We start from the raw sequence: 19,022 nt of genomic DNA, 5'->3' as shown, positions 1-19,022 counted from the left end.
CTAGTACAAAGGTGTTCTTTAAAAGAACAACAAACCCTAATGGCCATGTCTTTCCCATCTCTGTGACTCCCACTCTTGGATACTCGGCTTGTAATAAAACATCCATTGCTAAGTAAATCGGGGAAGGGAGGGGAGGTTGTGTCAAAACTGCAATTTGAGTCATTTAGCTTAGAAGTTTTTTTTTTAATTCCCCCCCACACACACACACACCCCTCGCGTGGCGCGAGAGGCGCTGTAAGGTGGTAGAAAGGTTTGCTAACACAGCTCTTCCCACCGGAACCCAAGCAGGACACACAGCTGGTTACAGAACGGTTGCCAGGCAACCCAGGCTGGGGGCGGAGTCAGAATACGAGCCCGAGTCCGGGTGGGGGGCGGAGTCAGGACGAGGGGTGGGATCGCGGGGCTTCATGCGGTGAGAGCCGTTACCTTGCCGGCTTGGGTGGCGGCCGTCAAGCACGGGTGAGTCCCGTCGTAGCGCCCGACGGCCACCATGCGGGGGATGATTTTGTGGCGCAGTTTCAGGGTGAACACGGGCAGCAGCATGATGGCGGAAGCTCAATGGGATGAGGGCTGCACCCCGGGGCGGTGGCAGCGGAGCCGGCCTCACGCGGTGAGGTCGCCGAGAGCCGCCTGCTCTAACCGCCTCAGACACGGCGCTAAACCGTGCAAGTCGTGCGTTGAGCCGCGGTTCCCACTGCGGCTGCGCAGACCCGCCCAGTTCCTGTGCGGTTGCGCAAACCCGTCCAAAACTGTCTGCGGCTGCGCGCTGAGGGCTCTATTGGTAGTAAGGCTGGAGTGGTACTTCTAAGTCCTCCTGAGTAGTTTTGTTGCTGCACTCCGACTGTGTAGATAGACGTGATACTCGGACTTTGTTTCTTCCACACCCAATCAAATAGCACCCTTCCAGATCCCACGCATTGCTAAACCACCCAAACTGTCGTTGACTGTTAATGGTAGCCTCATTATAACATGCGCTAAATAACAAAACATACGGCTTAGTATCCTGGCATGGGGCATTCAGTAGCTAGAACCTTAGACAACTTGTATGTATGAGGCTCAAAGTGCAGTGCCTAGCGCCACATATGCCAGAGTGGTGTTAGTACAGTTGAGGAATGTGCACACAAAGAGCCGCATCATTTTCAGCACACACACAAAAAGGGTATTTTAGGAGGAATGCAGTGTGTGCAGTGACAAGAAGTAAGCTCTTTGCAGAGTTAGTCGTCACCTATTGGGGAGAATAGCACAAGAACTGGGGCCTATATAGATTTCTTTGTATTTTAGAGAGGACTTTACTTTTTAAAAAAAATTTAAATATTCCCTTGTGTTTTTTATTGTAGTTATTATTATTGTTAGTTATTGATGTCGTTGTTGGATAGGACAGAGAGAAATGGAGAGAGGAGGGGAAGACAGAGAGGGGGAGAGAAAGACAGACACCTGCAGACCTGCTTCACCACTTGTGAAGTGACTCCCCTGCAGGTGGGGAGCTGGGGGCTCGAACCGGGATGGATACGCTGGTCCTTGCGCTTTGCGCCACGTGCGCTTAACCCACTGTGCTACTGCCCGACTCCCTAGAGAGGACTTTCTGCAGAGGTGAAGGTCAGACTGTGCGACTTATCTTTGGCTTCGTCTTTCAACAACTGTTAAACTACATGTAGGGATGCTGACCTTGGAGCTGGACATCTTCACAGCAGAGCTAACTGCTTATTTTGCTGAATTGAGGCTTCCTCCACCATCAGTTCAACAGTTTCCAAGGCCAGGAATATCTCAAATGATCAGTGGGACCGTAGGATTTTGTTCTGTCCACAGTGCCTAAAAAGGCTGTAATCTGAGGACATTGATAGGATGTAGAACCTGAGCCAATGACTTTGTAGATCTGCTCCAAAAAGCCTTGTTCTGAGTTCTCTCAGTCCCTTTCTGCCCTACTCCTTTTTCCATAGCCTGACTAGATTCCACAGTCCTATAGTAGAAATTTCCCCGAGTCTATCCACCAGCGGTTGTCAATTAGAATTTTGTTTTGTGAATTCCCTTTCTCCTCAGTCCCCAGACTAACTCCACAAAGTCTTCTGCAAACTGAATCCATTCCACTGTGCTAATAGGTGATCATGGAGTGGCAGGTCACATCTCTCAGAGACAAAGTGAAAGCAATACATCTGCAATACAGGTATCTATTTAGATAGTCCCATTTGTTGTCATTTATTGAAATTTGTGAGAGGCAGTGTTCAAGAAGCTAGGGATACTATGGTGAATGAGAAAGACATCATTTATACCCCTGTGGAATTTACATCCTAGTAGTGTTAACTTGTTAATATACTTCCCTAGTAAAAATTCCTCGCATCAAATGACTTAAATAATGGAAAGTTATGTGATCACAATTTTGGGGGCTGGGAATACACAATCAAGTTGCTAATACAGTTGGTTTCTCCTGAACCTTTTTCTCCTAGCAAATGGCCACCCTCTTGCTACCTCTTCATGTGGTTGTCTCTGTACATGGACCCCTCATATCCAAATTTTCTCTTCTGAAAAGGACGCTAGTCAATTAAGGTTCAATTAAGGCCTATTTTAATTTATCACCTTTTAAAAAGTTTTTTTAAAAGATTTTTATTTATTAATGAGAAAGAGGAGGAGAGAGGAAGAACCAGATATCACTTTGGCACATGTGCTGCCAGGGATCAAACTGAGGACCTCATGCTTGAGAGTCCAAAGCTTTATCACTACACCACTTCCCAGACCACTCTCACCTTTTTTAAAGGTACTATCTCTAATTACAGTCACATTCTGAGGTCCTGGATGTTAGCACTTCAACAAATAAATGGGGGAGTCTGTCGCAATTTAACCTGTAACACAGGACTAGAGAGCAATAGAGGAAAAAAAAAAAAAAAAGAAAGCAACTAAGATCATTTTACCTGGCAATAAGGCTGATGTGGTGGGCCTCAGGGAAGGCATCTCTGAGGAAGTGCCATTAGAACCAAGAGCTTTATAAGAAAAAAAGCAGTGGGAGTTGGGCGGTAGCAAAGCGGGTTAAGCGCAGGTGGCAAAGTGCAAGGACGGGTGTAAGGATCCCGGTTCCCCACCTGCAGGGGAGTCACTTCACAGGCGGTGAAGCAGGTCTGCAGGTGCCTGTCTTTCTCTCCCCCTCTCTGTCTTCCCCTCCTCTGTTTCTCTCTGTCCTATCCAACAACAACCGCAATAATAACTACAACAATAAAAAAGGACAACAAAAGGGAATAAATAAGTATAAAAAATAAAAATAATTTTTTTTTAAATCCCTAAATTTCTAAAAAAAAAAAAAAAGCAGCAGGGCGGGGTTAGATAGCATAATGGTTATGCAAAGAGACTGTCATACGTGAGGCTCTGAAGTCCCAGGTTCTGTCTCCCGCACCACCATAAGCCAGAGCTGATCGGTGCTCTGGTGTTTCTCTGTCCTTTTCTCTCAAAAAGAAAAAAAGAAAAAGAAAAAAAAACAGCAGTCATTAGACTACTTGGAGGTAGGGCATTCCAGACAGATGAAACAGCAAGAGCCCAAGTTGGGCATACTTAAGAATCAGGAAGAAGACAATATAGTTGGAGCCCAGTGAATTAGAAAAAAAAAAAAAAAAAGTTGCAGGAGAGGCCACATCCCCTAGGGCTGCAAGTCACACTGACAAGTTTTCCTCTTTTACAGGCAGACGAATCCATGACCTACTGGATCTCCACAGGAGTCTTGACGTCTGATGAATAGCTAAACCTCACTCTGTGAACTTAGTTGGAGGGCTGTGGCTTTACAATTGTTCTTTCTAACAGGACATTGTAGTCAGTAACAGCATCACTAACACAGATCAGTTTCTAGATGCCATTCAAAGGACATGGATCCTCTCACTCAATCCTACAGTAATCTACAAGGTAAGTCCTATTATCCTAGCTTACAGATGACAACACTAGCAGGGGTCACCTCTTTTCTTCACAAGTCTCCCTTGGTTCCCCATTTCCAACCCAAAAGGCCTAAAGCTCTTTGACAAATTTCATGAAGATCTCCAAAGTGTGACAGCTCTTCCGCTGTTTCATCTTGTGCTGCCTCTTGCCTCACACTTGATTACTTGTCAGAAGCTATTCCGAACCTCTCTGCCTCTGCTCACAGTCGCCCTCTACCTCAGTGTCCTCCCCCTGACTTCCCAGCTCTCTCCCATCTTTGAAGATGATTGGACATCCCCCAGTCTATCATGGCTGCTCCCACACTCAGGAGGCAGCTGCCCTTCCTTGGTGCTCTGATCACTTCCCCCAGGCAAACGTATCATTTGCCATATTGGAGATATTTGAGTCTTAGGGGCTCAACCATAATTAGGGTCAACAAGGAACCAGAAGGGAGTGAATCATCCCTCTTTCCTGCTAGCAGTGGTGAGGACAGAGGATTTGAGGCTTTCCTTTGAAAAGGCAGAAACAGCAATTTAGAGCTGCGTCAGTCCCATCCTACCAACAGTCCCATCGTCATCTCTATCTACTATGACACCTTCGCTCTCCCCACCCCACCCCCACCAAAAAACCTGGCCCCTCAGAGGGAATACTTACAACCCTAACTAACATCACTGAGGCCCCCCAGGCTTGGGGAGTAGGGGTGTAAATGAAGAATCAGTGAGCAAAAGACATGACATCTGATGTGCAGGAAAACTGAGTTTATTGGTGCGGACACAGAATTAGCTCACGCTAGAAGTTCTGGGCCCCAAATTCTGATATGAGTTTCTCTGTTAAACTATAACAGCACACAAAGGTAGAGTTAACAATTTGGGTGTGTGTGTAGTCCATGAGAGGGAGAATGTGTAAGCCCATAGGGGTGAGGGAAAGGAGTAAAAAGTTAACTTGCTTAGTGACCTGGGAGGAAGGTAGCACAGTGGATAAAGCATCAGACTCTCAAGCATGAGGTCCTGAGTTCAGTCCCCGGCAGCACATGTACCAGAGTCATGTCTGGTTCTTTCTCTCTCTCCTCCTAGCTTTCTCATTAATAAATAAATAAATTCTTTTAAAAAAAAAGTTAATTTGCTTAAAGACCCCCAAGGCCTTGCAAACCTGAAGAAATGGAGGCGGATCAAACCTGGAATTTATAGATGTCCTTTAGACCTGGTACAAATATTTAAAATTATTTTTATACACTACTTCACGGGAGCTAGTGGACTCTGGGTTAGAAGTCCACAAGCCCCATCTGCATGCAGACCTGGGTTCAAATTCCATCTCCATGAGCTGAGACTTGGGCCTGCCACCTAAACACAACATTCACATATCTGGAGCACCTTCTGTGTCATGTAGTCACCATACAAGCCTGTTTAATCCTCCCAGCTACCCTCCATCTTCCAAAAGGAAGTTCCATTTATTGCCCCTATTTTAGAAGAGAGGAGACTGAGTCACAAGAGTTTATATAACATGAGTCTATGGTCATAAGGCTAATAAGTAGCAGAACTGAGTTGACAAATCAGCTGGTCCTATTTCAGAGCCTGAACTGCTCATCTGACATGAGCTGTCTCCTGCCAGGAATTTCCTGACCACCTCGTCCTCTTGTAGAATAGGTCTGTTGATAGAAATAACTTCTCAGCCCCCGGCTCCCCACCTGCAGGGGAGTCGCTTCACAGGCAGTGAAGCTGGTCTGCAGGTGTCTCTCTTTTTCTCCTCCTTTGTCTTCCCCTCCTCTCTCCATTTCTCTCTGTCCTGTCCAGTATTGACATCAGTAACAACAACAACTACAACAATAAAACAACAAGGGCAACAAGAGGCAATAAGTAAATAAAAATAAAAATTAAAAAATTACACTCTTTTTTATTCATTTTTTTCTTTTTTAATTTCTTTATTGGGGAATTAATGTTTTACATTCAATAGTAAATACAATAGTTTGTACATGCATAACATTTCACAATTTTCCATATAACAATATAACCCCTACTAGGTCCTCTGTCATCCTTCTTGGACCTATACTCTCTTACTTTGGTACAATATGCCAATTCCAGTTCAGGTTCTACTTGTGTTTTCTTTTCTGATCTTATTTTTCAACTTCTGCCTGAGAGTGAGATCATCCCATACTCATCCTTCTGTTTCTGACTTATTTCACTTAACATGAATTTTTCAAGGTCCATCCAAGATCAGCTGAAAACGGTGAAGTCACCATTTGTTGGACACCTGGGTTGCTTCCAGGTTTTGGCTATTACAAATTGTGCTGCCAAGAACATATGTGTACACAGATCTTTTTGGATGGGTGAAAAATTACACTATCTTAAATTAAAAAAAAAAAAAAAGAACTTCTCAGGAGTGCTGTTATGATAATTAGACAAGCTAATTTAAATAATGCACTTAGAGGCAATGCCCAGAATTTAATATGGGTTTCTATAAATGGATTATTATATTTGTCTGCACGAGGCTATTATTATTATCTCTGGGAGAGCCTTTAGCTAGCTAGGATCACTACTGAAAATGACAGTGGTGGCTTTTTGTTTGTTTTGTCAAGTGGCATTGTTCCTGATTCCATCACTAGTTGTGATCTTTTGTTTTTCCTTCATTTTTTAAATAAATTTTTTATTTTCTTTATTTATTTATTAGATAGAGACAGCCAGAAGTTGAAAGGAAGGGGAAGACAGAGAGGAAAAGAAACTGAAAGACACCTGCAGCCCTGCATCACCACTTGCAAAGCTATCCCCCTGCAGGTGGGGACTGGGGGCTTGAACCTGGGTCTTTGAGCATTGTAACGTGCGCTCAACCAGGTGCACCACCACCCAGTCCCCCTTTTCCTTCATTTTTTAAATTGGTGATTAATAATAGGTTTTTTATTACTTTTCCTTTACTATCAGTGGTATTTTGCAAGATTGTAAGATTACAAGGTACAGTGCCACACCACACCCACCACCAAAGTTCTGTGTCCTCATTTCCCCGCCTCCCAAAAATAACCACCTTACTTCTCACAAGTCTTAGAAACAGTTGGATATTTGTTTGTTGTTTGTTGGTTTTCCAGTTGTGATCTCATGGGGTAAGTGAGAGAGAACAAGACTTTCCATCCTGATTTGTAGGTGGAGCTCATGCCATGCAGCCACCTGCCCTGAAGTTACCTTGTGTATTCAGAGCATCCCCACTAGAGGGTGTGCAGGTGCAAAGAATGAAGGTTTAGGTTCAGTGACCTCCAGAGTCCCCATTAGAGACCTGGAGGGAGGTGGGGTACAAAGTTCTCCCAGGCCACTTTCTTTTACTTATATTTATTTATTTATTTATTTATTTATAAACGGTCCTAGAGCTAACACCTGGAGCGTGAACTGGAAAAGAGGTGGCACAGAAAAGGACTTCTGCCTCTTCCTTTATGCATTGTGGTCGTTGCTGCTTTCCTGACAAACTCTACTTATAATGCAGACAACTTTAAAATTATGTAGTATGTATGGTGAGAGGCTATTTGTGAATTTCAGAGGTCAGAGGCCTCTCCTCACCCTTTTTCTCCCAGAACCTGCCTTAAGATTTAAGACATCCTCAACAACAATAAAAACTACAACAGTAATAATAATAATAATAAAACAGGGAGTCAGGCGGTAGCGCAGCAGGTTAAGTGCACGTGGCGCAAAGCACAAGGACTAGCATGAGGATCCTGGTTCGAGCCCCGGATCCCTACCTGCAAGGCAGTCGCTTCACAGGCGGTGAAGGAGGTCTACGGGTGTCTCTGAAAAAAAGATTTAAGACATCCCTCAGCCCACCCCAACCTTAAGCTACCCCCAGACACTTGAAGGGGGTTTAAGGTTGGGGGAGAGACTGTTTCGCAGACATTTATCACAGGGAGATGAGAAGTTGTACCTGTGTGTCAACAAGTGTACTGTAAACCATTAATACCCTCCATGATTAATTAATACCATGAAGTGTTTTTTTTTTTAAACCTTCCTATCTGTATAGAGGCAGAGACCAGAGATCACAGCCCAACATAGGTTCTAGCCTTCAATTCTTCCTCACCTGACTCCTCAGAAACTATCTGTGTAGTGTGGGGAGGAGGGCGGATGGTGATGCACCTGTGTGCAAGGACCTAGGTTCAAGCCCCCAGTCCCCACCAGAGTGGTGAAGCAGTTGCAGGTCTTTCTCCCTCTCTCTTTCTCTCTCTCTTTCTTGTTCTCTTCCTCCCTAGCTCTTTCTCTCCTTTTCTCCCTTCCTCCTTCTTTTCTCTCGATTTTTTCTCTATCTCTATTCAAAGTAAATAAAAGTAAATGAAATATCTAAAAAAGAAAGAAACTATATGTCTGCTGTGGGCAGTGCAGTGAGGCTGTCCCACCAATTTCTTCTGTCACTCATTCATGGGAACAAAGAAGAAATAGAAAAGAAATCACTTTCCAGTCTGTCATATACTAAAAGCAAACCTCCACTTGCTGGTTTTATTCTTTTTTGGCTTTGGTCTGCCTCTTTACACTGGAGTGTAGCTCTGCATCTTTTCGTTATGAAAGAGGAAAGAACCAGAATATCATTCTTGGCATATGTAATGTCAGGGACAGAACTCAGGACCTCATGCTTGCAAATCAGGCACTCTAGCTACAGTGTCACCTCCCGGGCTCCTCTGGAACAGTCTTACCCACTTGTAGCAGAGCTCAAAAACTAGTAGTTCTTTCCATCCTAGGTAGTGGAAGTGAAGGTATCACTCTATTCCTGGTCACAACTGATAATGGAGAATATGACTTCTATTTGCTAGAAAACGAGCCTCCTACTCCTAGGAGAACACCCAAATCAGGGAGATTTGCCCATTTCATGAAAACCACAGTCAGGGGATGAGACAGGCCAGCTGAGGAAGAAGAGGAAGCTGAGCCACACACCCCAGGAGTAAAAGTGAAACAAGGGCAGGGGTGGGAGATAACTGGACTGTTAACTGTTGCACAGTATTCTTGTTGCCTCTGCAGGAAATATTCAGGCACCTTCAACAGGTCTGGCACATAAGTATGTTTAAAGACTTTGGTGAATGAGAGCTGGTGAGGTAGCTCCTCTGGGAAAGCATCTGCTTTGCCATATGTGTAACTCATGTTTGAGCCCCAGACCCCCATGACACTGCGGAAGCTTTACTGCTGCAGTCTCTCTCAGTTTTTCTCTCTGAAAAGACGCGAGTCATGAAACACCACCACCACCACCACCACCACCACCACCACCACCACCACCACCACCACCACCACCACCACCACCAAGATTTGGTGAATGAACAACGGTTTATTCATGCTTTAGAAAACTTCTATGGCAGGACCTACACCCCACCTTACAGTTACTCTTCCATGGAATGCTCACCTTCCGGATCTTTTCAAGCCGGGCTTCCATGTGTCTACACCAGCTTCTTCCTCAAGAAAGGCCTCTGCTCTTAGCCCCAAGTCTGTCGCACACCACCTCACTTTATCAGTGCTACCCTATAAGTTTGCATAGCTTTTTCCTTATGGAAAATAGAGAGTGGATTGTATAGTTTTGTGCTCTTAACATTGAGAAAGGGTATTTGATACCGTGACACCCACAGACCTTGCTTGAGAGTCTAAGCATGATTCTAAGTATGGTTCATGCTTCTGGGCAAGCCTGAGACTCCCACAGCCAAAAAAGGATGCAGGAATGGGGGGGGGGGGTATCTGTTACCATTTGTAAACATATGACTAGAAATAAAATGTTCCTGAATACCTTTTTGTTGAGAGATCAGAAGAGTGCCCTGCTATATTTATGATACTTTATTTTGGTCTTTCCTGGTACCACGTGGCATCAGGGAATTGAACTCAAGGCCTCATGTGTGCATTCAAATCATAGACTCTTCCTCTAAATCACCTCACTAGTCACTTAATTTTTGTTCATACTGGACTGAGGCAGTGCTGTCCTGGCTAGGGAGATAACTCTCCCTTGTTAGAGCACCAGCTTGTATGACCTAGGCCCCAGAGACCACAGACTCAACCCTTGGTATCACTTTATGTCTGAGCTGAACAGTGACCTGGTTTTCTCTTTCTCCCTCCCTCTTTCCCTCCCTTCTTATGCTGTCTCTCATAATCAATCACTCTTAAAAAGACAATGTTGTGTATCATATCCTCAACAGACTCTTTAAAAAAAAAATAGAAGACAGGATTTTGTTTAACAGTATTCAGAGATCACAATGGCCTCTCCAAAAATTCATAAAAAAATTTACACTCAGAAATAGCAAAAAGATCTTTAATTTTTTATATTTATTTATTTATTTTCCTTTTTGTTGCCCTTGTTGTTTTTCATTATTGTTGTAGTTATTGTTGTTATTGATGTCATCGTTGTTGGATAGGACAGAGAGAAATGGAGAGAGGAGGGGAAGACAAAGAGGGGGAGAGAAAGACAGACACCTGCAGACCTGCTTCACTGCCTGTGAAGCGACTCCCCTGCAGGTGAGGAGCCGGGGTCTCGAGCTGGGATCCTTACGCAGGTCCTTGCACTTTGCGCCACGTGCGCTTAACCTGCTGTGCTAACGCCCAACTCCCAGTTGTTTAATTTTTATTAGATGGTTGTAGTGTTCTTTCTAACATCATCTGGCTTTAAGTATAACCTTTTTTAAAATTTTTTTATTTTCTTTATTGGGGAATTAATGTTTTACATTGAATGGTAAGTACAATAGTTTGTACATGCATAACATTTCTCAGTTTTCCATATAACAATACAACCCCCACTAGGTCCTCTGTCATCCTTCTTGGACCTGCGTTCTCCCCACCCCACCCCAGAGTCTTTTACTTTGGTGCAATACGCCTAAGCATAACCTTTTGGTTTTGAAATACCTATATATCTTACATAAGCTGTGACTTTTAAATTTTTTTATCTACATATCTACTTCTCTTTAGTCTGTTGTTGTTAGAATTGATGGAAAAACTCCTCCTTGCTTTTATCTCCACCTGCCACACCCATGGTGGGGAATAGTACGAAGGAAAGACCTGGCCAGGGGTGTGCTGACAGTGACAACATAGTTGCGCCAGGACAATGGAAAGATTTTGAAATGACAGGCCACAATGGGATGTAGTGAGTCTAGCAAGGAGCAGAGGAACCGGCTCCTGGCCTAGCCCGCCCTCAAGTTCTCTCCACGTTCAGATCAAAGCTGATAGCTGGAGTCAGTTCCAGTTTCCACCCTGGCTGCTCTTTATAGCTCCCCTGGGGCCATACCTGGGTGTGGGCAGCATCAGACGCTGGCTGAGACTTGACTCAGCTTTATTAACTACTTGTTTGGGAAGGAGGCCAACTCAGGGGCACCTGCTCTGGAAGATGTGTTTCTTTTCTACCTTGGTATGAATGCCTGTAGGTGGGACCTGGGAGCTGTCTTGCAGATCTGAGCCCCAAATCTTCAGAGAGTAGAACAGAGTACCAGAAATTCGAAGTTCCATTTCAACAACCATGGCATTTCTACCTAGGAAGGGACAAGAGAGAACATTAGTCTGGGGTTTCTTACTAAGGCGAGAATCATCACCCAGTGATGAGGGGCTGAATTCCTAACTCCTTTGCCCATTGGAGCACACGTTGCCATTTCTCTTTCCTTAAGGGATTCTTCTCTGAGAAGAACAGAGCTTGAAAGCAGACATGATGTCTAGTGACAACTAGGAAACTCCTCAGCAGAAGATACTAGGAAGTAAAGATCAAGTCTGTCTTTTTCTTGTCTGTCTCCTTTCCTTCCTTCCTTCCTTCCTTTTCCTCTTCTCCCCACCCCACTCCCTTTGGAAAAATAAACTAAAAGAAGCCAGCCAAGGTGCTACAGCACCTGTAAGTCACGGAAGTCTTCGTAGTATTGATATAACTATATAGATAGTATGATAGTTACATAGAAGACTCCTGCCTGAGGCTCCAAGGTCCCAGGTTCAATTTCCAACCCTACCATAAGCCAAAATTAAGCCAAGCTCTGGTCTCTTATTATCTCTCATAAATAAGTTCATATTAAAACGCACACACACACACACACACACACACACACACAGAGAGAGAGAAAAACTTCAGAAGGTAGAAAGCCTTTCATGGCTGAGGCTCTGAGGTCCCAGGTTCAATCCCCAGCATCACCATAAGCTAGAGTTAAGCAATGCTTTGGTGTCTCTCCGTCTCTCTTCCCCATCCCCTCTCCCTCCCTCTCCCTCTATCTCCTTTTCCTTGTGTCCTTTCTATGTGTCTTCCATTAAAAACAAACTATTTGGAGTCTGGGTGATGACACACTGAGTTAAGTTGATATAGTACAAAGTGCAAGGACCCACATAAGGATGCAGGTTTAAGTCTCAGCTCCCCACCTGAAGGGGGGTGGTGGGGAACCACTTCACAAGTAGTAAAGCAAGTCTGCAGGTGTCTGTCTTTCTCTTCCCCCCTCTCTATCTTCCCCTCCTCTATCAATTTCTCTTTGTCCTATCCAATAAAATGGAAAAAATGGCCTCTAGGAGCTGTGGATTTGTAGTGCTGGCACTGACCCTTTGCAATATATCTGGAGGCAAAAAATAAATAAATAAAATTTTAATTATTTAACACACACTCAGATAAGACATGCTCCACTGGGACTCTGAGAATTGACTGGAGGTACTATTTATAGTACTTGACAAAATTTAGGAAGCCAATGCAGGTTAGAGACAGGGACAATAAGGAAAAGTCCCAGTTACCTTTGATGAGCTCAGTTTTTGTTTCCCCATTCCAGAAAAAAGAAAGGAAGGAAAGAAGGAAGAAATAAAGGAAGAAGGAAGGAAAGGTAAGTTGGAATTCTAACTCCCAGTGTTTTAATTTTTGACTCTGTTTAGAGATCAGGTCTTTGGGCCAACAAAATAGCTCACTTGGATAGTGTGCCACTTTGCCATGCACATGACTCAGGTTTAAGCACAGCCCCTACCTCACAAAAAATGTTTCAGTGCTGTGGTATCTTTTACTCTCTCTGCTTCTCTCTCTATCAAAAAAGAAAAAGAAAAAAGAAGAAAAAACTGGGTCTTTGAGGAAATAATTAAGTTAAAAAGGTCGTTAAGGTGTCATGATCCCATATGACTCAGATCATTATAAAAGGTGGGAAATTTGTCTCCTATGCTCTTCCGGATCAACTAGGAATACCAAAGGGGACCACCTGGAACTGAAACAAGACAGGACTAGAACGACTACAAGAACCCACCAAATCACCAGTGAGTGCAAACACATGTGGCTGGTGACAGAGAGGAGCCTAGGGAGAGACTAAGTGGCTGGTAACAGTCCGGCGGTTTATCAGTTGAGACACCACCTCCAGTCTGTTCCACCTACAAGGGGACAGCTGAAGGGAAGAGAGGACTCCCCGGAGACTCACCAAGTGCAACTCTGAGTCTCCATTGTTACTGCCCTCAGAATTTGGAGCAGCAACAGGGAGGGACACCAGGGGACAGAGCTCTAACCAGGAAACTCAGGAGACCTATACCTCGGTGGCATAGCTGTGGGGCTGTGAATATCTCTTTGCATAACCACTGGACTATCTCTGCCACACCCTGCCTTATCTCTTGGTCAGGAGTCAGTGATTAAACTAAGAAGCCTACTTATAGTTTAGAAGTCCTCAGGCTCCCATAGCCTACAGAGAAGGAAAAAAAAAAAGAGGCTTTTAAATCACTGAGCTCCAACTCAGGGATTAAAAGACTACTGAAACAACTGTTAACTTCTATCACTGTGAACCCTTTAATTACCTCACTTAGACACAAGTCAATCCAGGAAATAGTGATCAGTAATTTGAAAAGTACTAAGAGAGGTAACTCATAACATAATATATAAAATGGGTAAACCAACAAGAAGAAATATTGGAGAAACTAACCAGGACAACAGTCCAGCTAAAAGCCCCCCCAGAGGGTGAAGAACAAAATAACGAGCTCAACATCCAAACATTAGCTAAGGAAATAATCACAGGAGTGAGTAAAGAGTTTGAAAGAATTGTAGTCAGAAATATAGGAACAACAAATGAGACTCTGGAAGAAAATACTAATTATCTCAAGGTTATTAGAGAGCTGAAAGCTGAAATAGCTGATCTAAGAACACAGCTAGCTGAACAAGCTAAAACAGTATCAGAACAGGGAAACAAGATAGATGAACTCCAGAAAACAGTAGAGGGCAGAGAGAATAGAATCAATGAGGCTGAAGACAGAATTAGCAAGATCGAGGACAAATTAGAGACAACTAAAAAAGAAGTAAGAGATCTCAAAAAGAGATTAAGAGATGCTGAAAACAACAACAGAGATCTATGGGATGACTTCAAAAGAAACAATATACGCATTATTGGCTTACCAGAGGAAGAAAGCATTATTCAGGCCATAATAGCTGAAAACTTCTCTAGTCTAGACAACATCATAGACATAAAGATTCAAGAAGCCCAGAGGGTCCCAAGCAGAATTAACCCAGACTTAAAGACACCAAGACACATCCTATTTAGAATGGAAAGGAATAAGGATAAAGAAAGGATCCTGAAGGCTGCAAGAGAAAAACAAAGAGTCACCTACAGTGGAAAACCCATAAGATTAGCAGCAGACTTCTCCACACAAACACTACAGGCCAGAAGAGAATGGCAAGATATCTATCGAGTTCTCAATGAGAAAGGCTTTCAGCCAAGAACACTATATCCTGCTAGACTGTCATTCAGACTAGAGGGAGGCATCAAAACCTTCTCAGACAAGAAACAGTTGAAGTAATCAACTATCACCAAGCCTGCCCTGAAAGAAGTTCTGAAATGTCTTCTATAAACAGACCATCATAAATAGGACATATATCAGAACACTCTAAAACTCTACAAGAATGGCGTTAAAATATCTTCAATCTTTGATATCAATAAATGTCAATGGCCTGAATTAACCTATTAAAAGACACAGAGTAGGAAGATGGATCAGAAAACACAACCCAACAATATGCTGTCTACAGGAAACCCACCTAACTCAGCAGGACAAACACAGACTTAAAGTGAAAGGATGGAAAACTATCATACAAGCCAATGGCCCACAAAAAAGGGCAGGAACAGCTATTCTCATATCTGACATAATAGATTTTAACAAGATCAGAAAAGAAAACACAAGTAGAACCTGAAATGGAATAGGTATATCGCACCAAAGGGATGGGTGGGTGGGGAAAATACAGGTCCAAGAAGGATTCAGAGGACCTAGTGTGGGTTGTATTGTTATATGGGAAACTGGAGAATGTTATGCATGTACAAACCATTGTACTTACTGTTGAATGTAAAACATTAATTCCCCAATAAAAAAAATAGGAAAAATAAAAAAAGGTGGGAAATTTGAACACAGACACACTCATACAGAGAATTCCATATGAAGAAGAAGACAGTGATCAGAGTGATGCTTCTATAAGCCAAGGACACCAGTGTTTGTAGAAGTCAAGAGAGAACTTAACAATTACTTGGAGAGGGTGCTGAGCGGTAGCTCAGCAGGTTAAGCGCACATGGCGCAAAGTGCAAGGACTGGCATAAAGATCCTGGTTTGAGCTCCCAGCTCCCCACCTGCAGGTGGTTGGCTTTGTAAGTGGTGAAGCAGGTCTGCAGGTGTCTATCTTTCTCTCCCCCTCTGTCTTCCCCTCCTCTCTCCATTTCTCTCTGTCCTATCCAACAGTAACAACAACAGCTATGACAACAATAACAACTACAACAAGTGCAACAACAAGGGCAACAAAATGGGAAAAATGGCTTTCAGGAGCAGTGGATTCCTAGTGCAGGCACTAAGCCCCAGCGATAACCCTGGAGGCAAAAAAAAAAAAAAAAAAGTTGCTTGGAGAACAATGAAAATGAAGAGACTAACTACCAGACTCTGGAATGTGGCAAAAGCTATCTTAAGAGGGAAGCTTATAGCAATATAGACCCATATTAGCAAGCAGCAGAGAACATCACAGCTGAGTCAACTAGAAAAAGGAGCAACAAAGAGTCAGCAGGTGGAAGGAAACACTAGACGCTAGGGAAGAGAGTGGAACAGGCTCTGACAACTTCAAAAAGAACCAGCCCCGCAGATGTTTTGATGTCAGACTTCTAGCCTTTAAAACTGGGAAATAATAACATTTTTTTACATCCTGAGGAAGTAACATAATGCTTATGCAAAAGATTTTCTTTTTTAAAAAAATATTTATTTATTCCCTTTTGTTGCCCTTGTTTTATTGTTATAGTTATTTTTGTTGATGTCATCATTGTTGACAGAACTTAGAGAAATGGAGAGAGGAGGGGAAAACAGAGATGGGGAGAGAAAGATAGACACCTGCAGACCTGCTTCACCACCTATGAAGCGACTCCCCTGTAGGTGGGGAGCTGGGGGCTGGAACTGGGATTCTTAAGCCGGTCCTTGTGCTTCGTGCCATGTGCGCTTAACCCGCTGCACTACCTCCGGACTCCCGCAAAAGACTTTCATGCCATAGGCTCCAAGGCCCCAGGTTTAATCTCTGGCATTAACATAAACTAGGTCAGAGCAATGCTCTGTTTAAATAATGATGCTGATAGTAATTCTGTTGTTTAGACAGTTTACTTTTTAGTTTTGTTATGGCAAATCTGACAAGTTAATATGCAAGCCTTAGAAATTAGATGACAAGGGATGGGAACTTTGTCCCTGGAGCCCAATGAGAAGGATCCTTAGCTGGAACTAGGTTCATAGAAGCTAAAATGCAAGAAGAGAGTGTACTATTAAGACCCTCACTACTTTTGGCTGGGTGGTGGCACACCAGGTTAAGTGCACATAGTACAAAACCCTAGGACCTGTGCAAGGATCTGGATTCAAGCCCCTGGTCCCCATCTGTAGGGGGAAAGCTTCATGAGTGGTGAAGCAGGGCTGCAGGTCTCTTTTTATTTCCATCTCTTATCTCCCCTTCCCTCTTAATTTCTCTCTGTCTCTATCCAATAATAAAATTAATTAATTTTTTAAAAGAGACCGTCCACTCCCTACCCCCAGTTTCCTGCATCCCCTAAACCCATGGAAGTCTTTGGATAAGGGATATGGGAGATGCACTCTGAGAATCAACCAGGAGGGGGGTCCTTGTCCTTACTCCTCTTATGCGGGCTCTCAAACTGGTGGATCAAGGACATTCAGTGGAACTTAATCCAACCCTTTTTTTTGGAAGCCTAAACAAAAAGTGTGAATATGTGGTCCGGGAGGTGGTGCTATGATAAAGCTTTGGACTCTTAAGCATGAGGTTCTGAGTTCAATCCCCGGCAGCACATGTGCCAGAGTGATGTCTGGTTCTTTCTCTCTCCGCCTATCTTTCTCACTAATAAATAAATAAAATCTTTTTAAAAAAAGTGCAAATATAATCATACAAACACTAAAATCCAGTTCTCTGCCTTTCCTGGCATGCAATGAGCTGCTTGTTGTTTTGTTCTTCTCTTTCCACTCAAAATTCTAACTTCTTTAGCACAGTGGTATTTTAAAAAATATTTTTATTTTATTTTTAATTATGATAGAGACTGAGAGAAGGAGAAAGAGAGATGGGAAAGAGAAAGAGAGACTCCACAGCTTGCGAAGCCTTCCTCCTGCAGCAGGGAACCACAGGCTTAAATCTGTGTCCTTGTGCACTCTGCCAATTGTACCACCACCCCGCCCCAGAGCAGTGACTTCTTAAAGATATTTACTTTATTACCAAATAGGTAATATTTATTACCTTGATATCACCAAATCAGACTGATATCATCACATCAAATTAAGAGATAGAATGGATTGACCAGTCAACGCCCATGTTCAACAGGGAAGCAATTACAGAAGCCAGACCTCCCACCTTCTGTATCCCACAATGACCTTGGGTCCATGCTCCCAGAGGGATAGAGAATAGGAAAGCTATTGGGGAGGGGAGGGAATATGGAGATTAGGTGGTGGGAATTGTGTGGAGTTGTACCCCCCCATCCTATGATTGTGTTAATGTCTCCTTGCTTAAATAAATAAAAGAAAAGAAAAGCATATCTACACGGGGTGGGTGGGTGCAGGGCAGTGACACATGGGCTAAGTGCACATAGTACAAAGAGGAAGGATCCACATGAGGATCCCAGTTTGAACCTCGGGCTCCCTACCTGGGGGGGGGGTCACTTCACAAGTGGTGAAGCAGCTCTGCAGGTGTCTTACCCTCCTCTCTCAATTTCTCTGTCCTATCCAATAAATAAATAAAAATATATTTTTTAAAAAAGCAAAAATGGCCTCCAGGAGCTGTGGATTCATAGTACAGGCTCCAAGCCCCCAGCAATAACCTTGGAGGCAAAAAAAACAACAAAAAGGAAGAAAGAAAGAAAGAAAGAAAGAAAGAGAAAGAGAGAGAGAGAAAGAAAGAAAATCATATCTACAAAGATGAAAGGAAAATAAAAACTCCTCACAACTAAATAGAACTGTGTGGTCCTGGGTTAGATCCTGGAGTGAAAAAATAGATTTTGCTATCAAGGAAATTAGTGAGACAATTATGAAATTTAAAAAAGGTCTGTGTACTCGAAACAGTACTGTATCAATGTTAAATTTCCTGGGTTTGGTGATTGTATTATGTTTGTGCAAATTAAAGCCTTGATTTTTAGGAAATATATAAGGAAATACTTAGTCCTAAAAAGATAGCTTATTAAATGGCTCAGAGAGAAAATATATAAATATTTTATGGAAGATTAGATAGAAAAAGAAGACATAGAGCAGATGTGGCAAAATGTATGCACACCTGAGAAAGGATATATGAAAGTTCTTTGGATTATTTCTGAAATTTTTCTCTAAATTTGAAACTAAACCAAAATAACAGAAAGATACGAGCCAAAACTCTTTATTTTTGGGTAGTAAGATTGTCACTGAATTCTCTCTTTCTCATTTAAATTTGTCTCCAGGCCTTCACTGTTCTGTGCTGACTTTTTTTTAATATAAAGGTAGAGGGATGGGGGTGAATTTCTTTCCTTTTTTTTTTTCCCTCCAGGGTTATTTTTGGCAGCCATTCCCCCCCCCCCCCCCGTTTTATTTTCTAGGACAGAGAAAAATGGAGAGAGGAGGGGAAGATAGAGAGGGAGAGAGAAAGACACCTGCAGACCTTCACCACTTGTGAAGCGTTCCCCCTGCAGGTGGAGAGCAGGGGGCTCGAACCCAGATCCTTGTGCGGGTCCTTATCCTTAGTATTATGTGCACCACTGCCTGGCCCCC

The 19,022-nt window shown here is 43.1% G+C and overlaps 1 protein-coding gene and 1 long non-coding RNA gene across 2 annotated transcripts in view; one reads left to right on the top strand and one right to left on the bottom strand.

Moving 5' to 3' along the window:
* The window catches only part of BBS2 (Bardet-Biedl syndrome 2), a 39,903-nt gene extending 39,287 nt beyond the window's left edge, over nt 1-616 (bottom strand). The window contains exon 1 of the mRNA XM_060185518.1: nt 427-616. Within this exon, the coding sequence (XP_060041501.1) occupies nt 427-543 (117 nt within the window). The 5' untranslated portion in view covers nt 544-616. The remainder of the gene's footprint in view (nt 1-426) is intronic.
* LOC132536771 (uncharacterized) lies at nt 392-13,146 on the top strand. The gene is made up of 4 exons (XR_009548293.1): nt 392-459; nt 3,662-3,879; nt 12,596-12,646; nt 12,991-13,146. It is a non-coding gene; the product is annotated as an uncharacterized LOC132536771 (long non-coding RNA).
* Nucleotides 13,147-19,022: the final 5,876 nt, after the last annotated feature.

Source organism: Erinaceus europaeus, chromosome 2 (genome assembly GCF_950295315.1).
Source record: "Erinaceus europaeus chromosome 2, mEriEur2.1, whole genome shotgun sequence".
NCBI classification, from domain to species: domain Eukaryota; kingdom Metazoa; phylum Chordata; class Mammalia; order Eulipotyphla; family Erinaceidae; genus Erinaceus; species Erinaceus europaeus.
The sequence above is the reverse complement of the archived record's forward strand: the minus strand, read 5'-3'. Positions and strand labels throughout refer to the sequence as shown.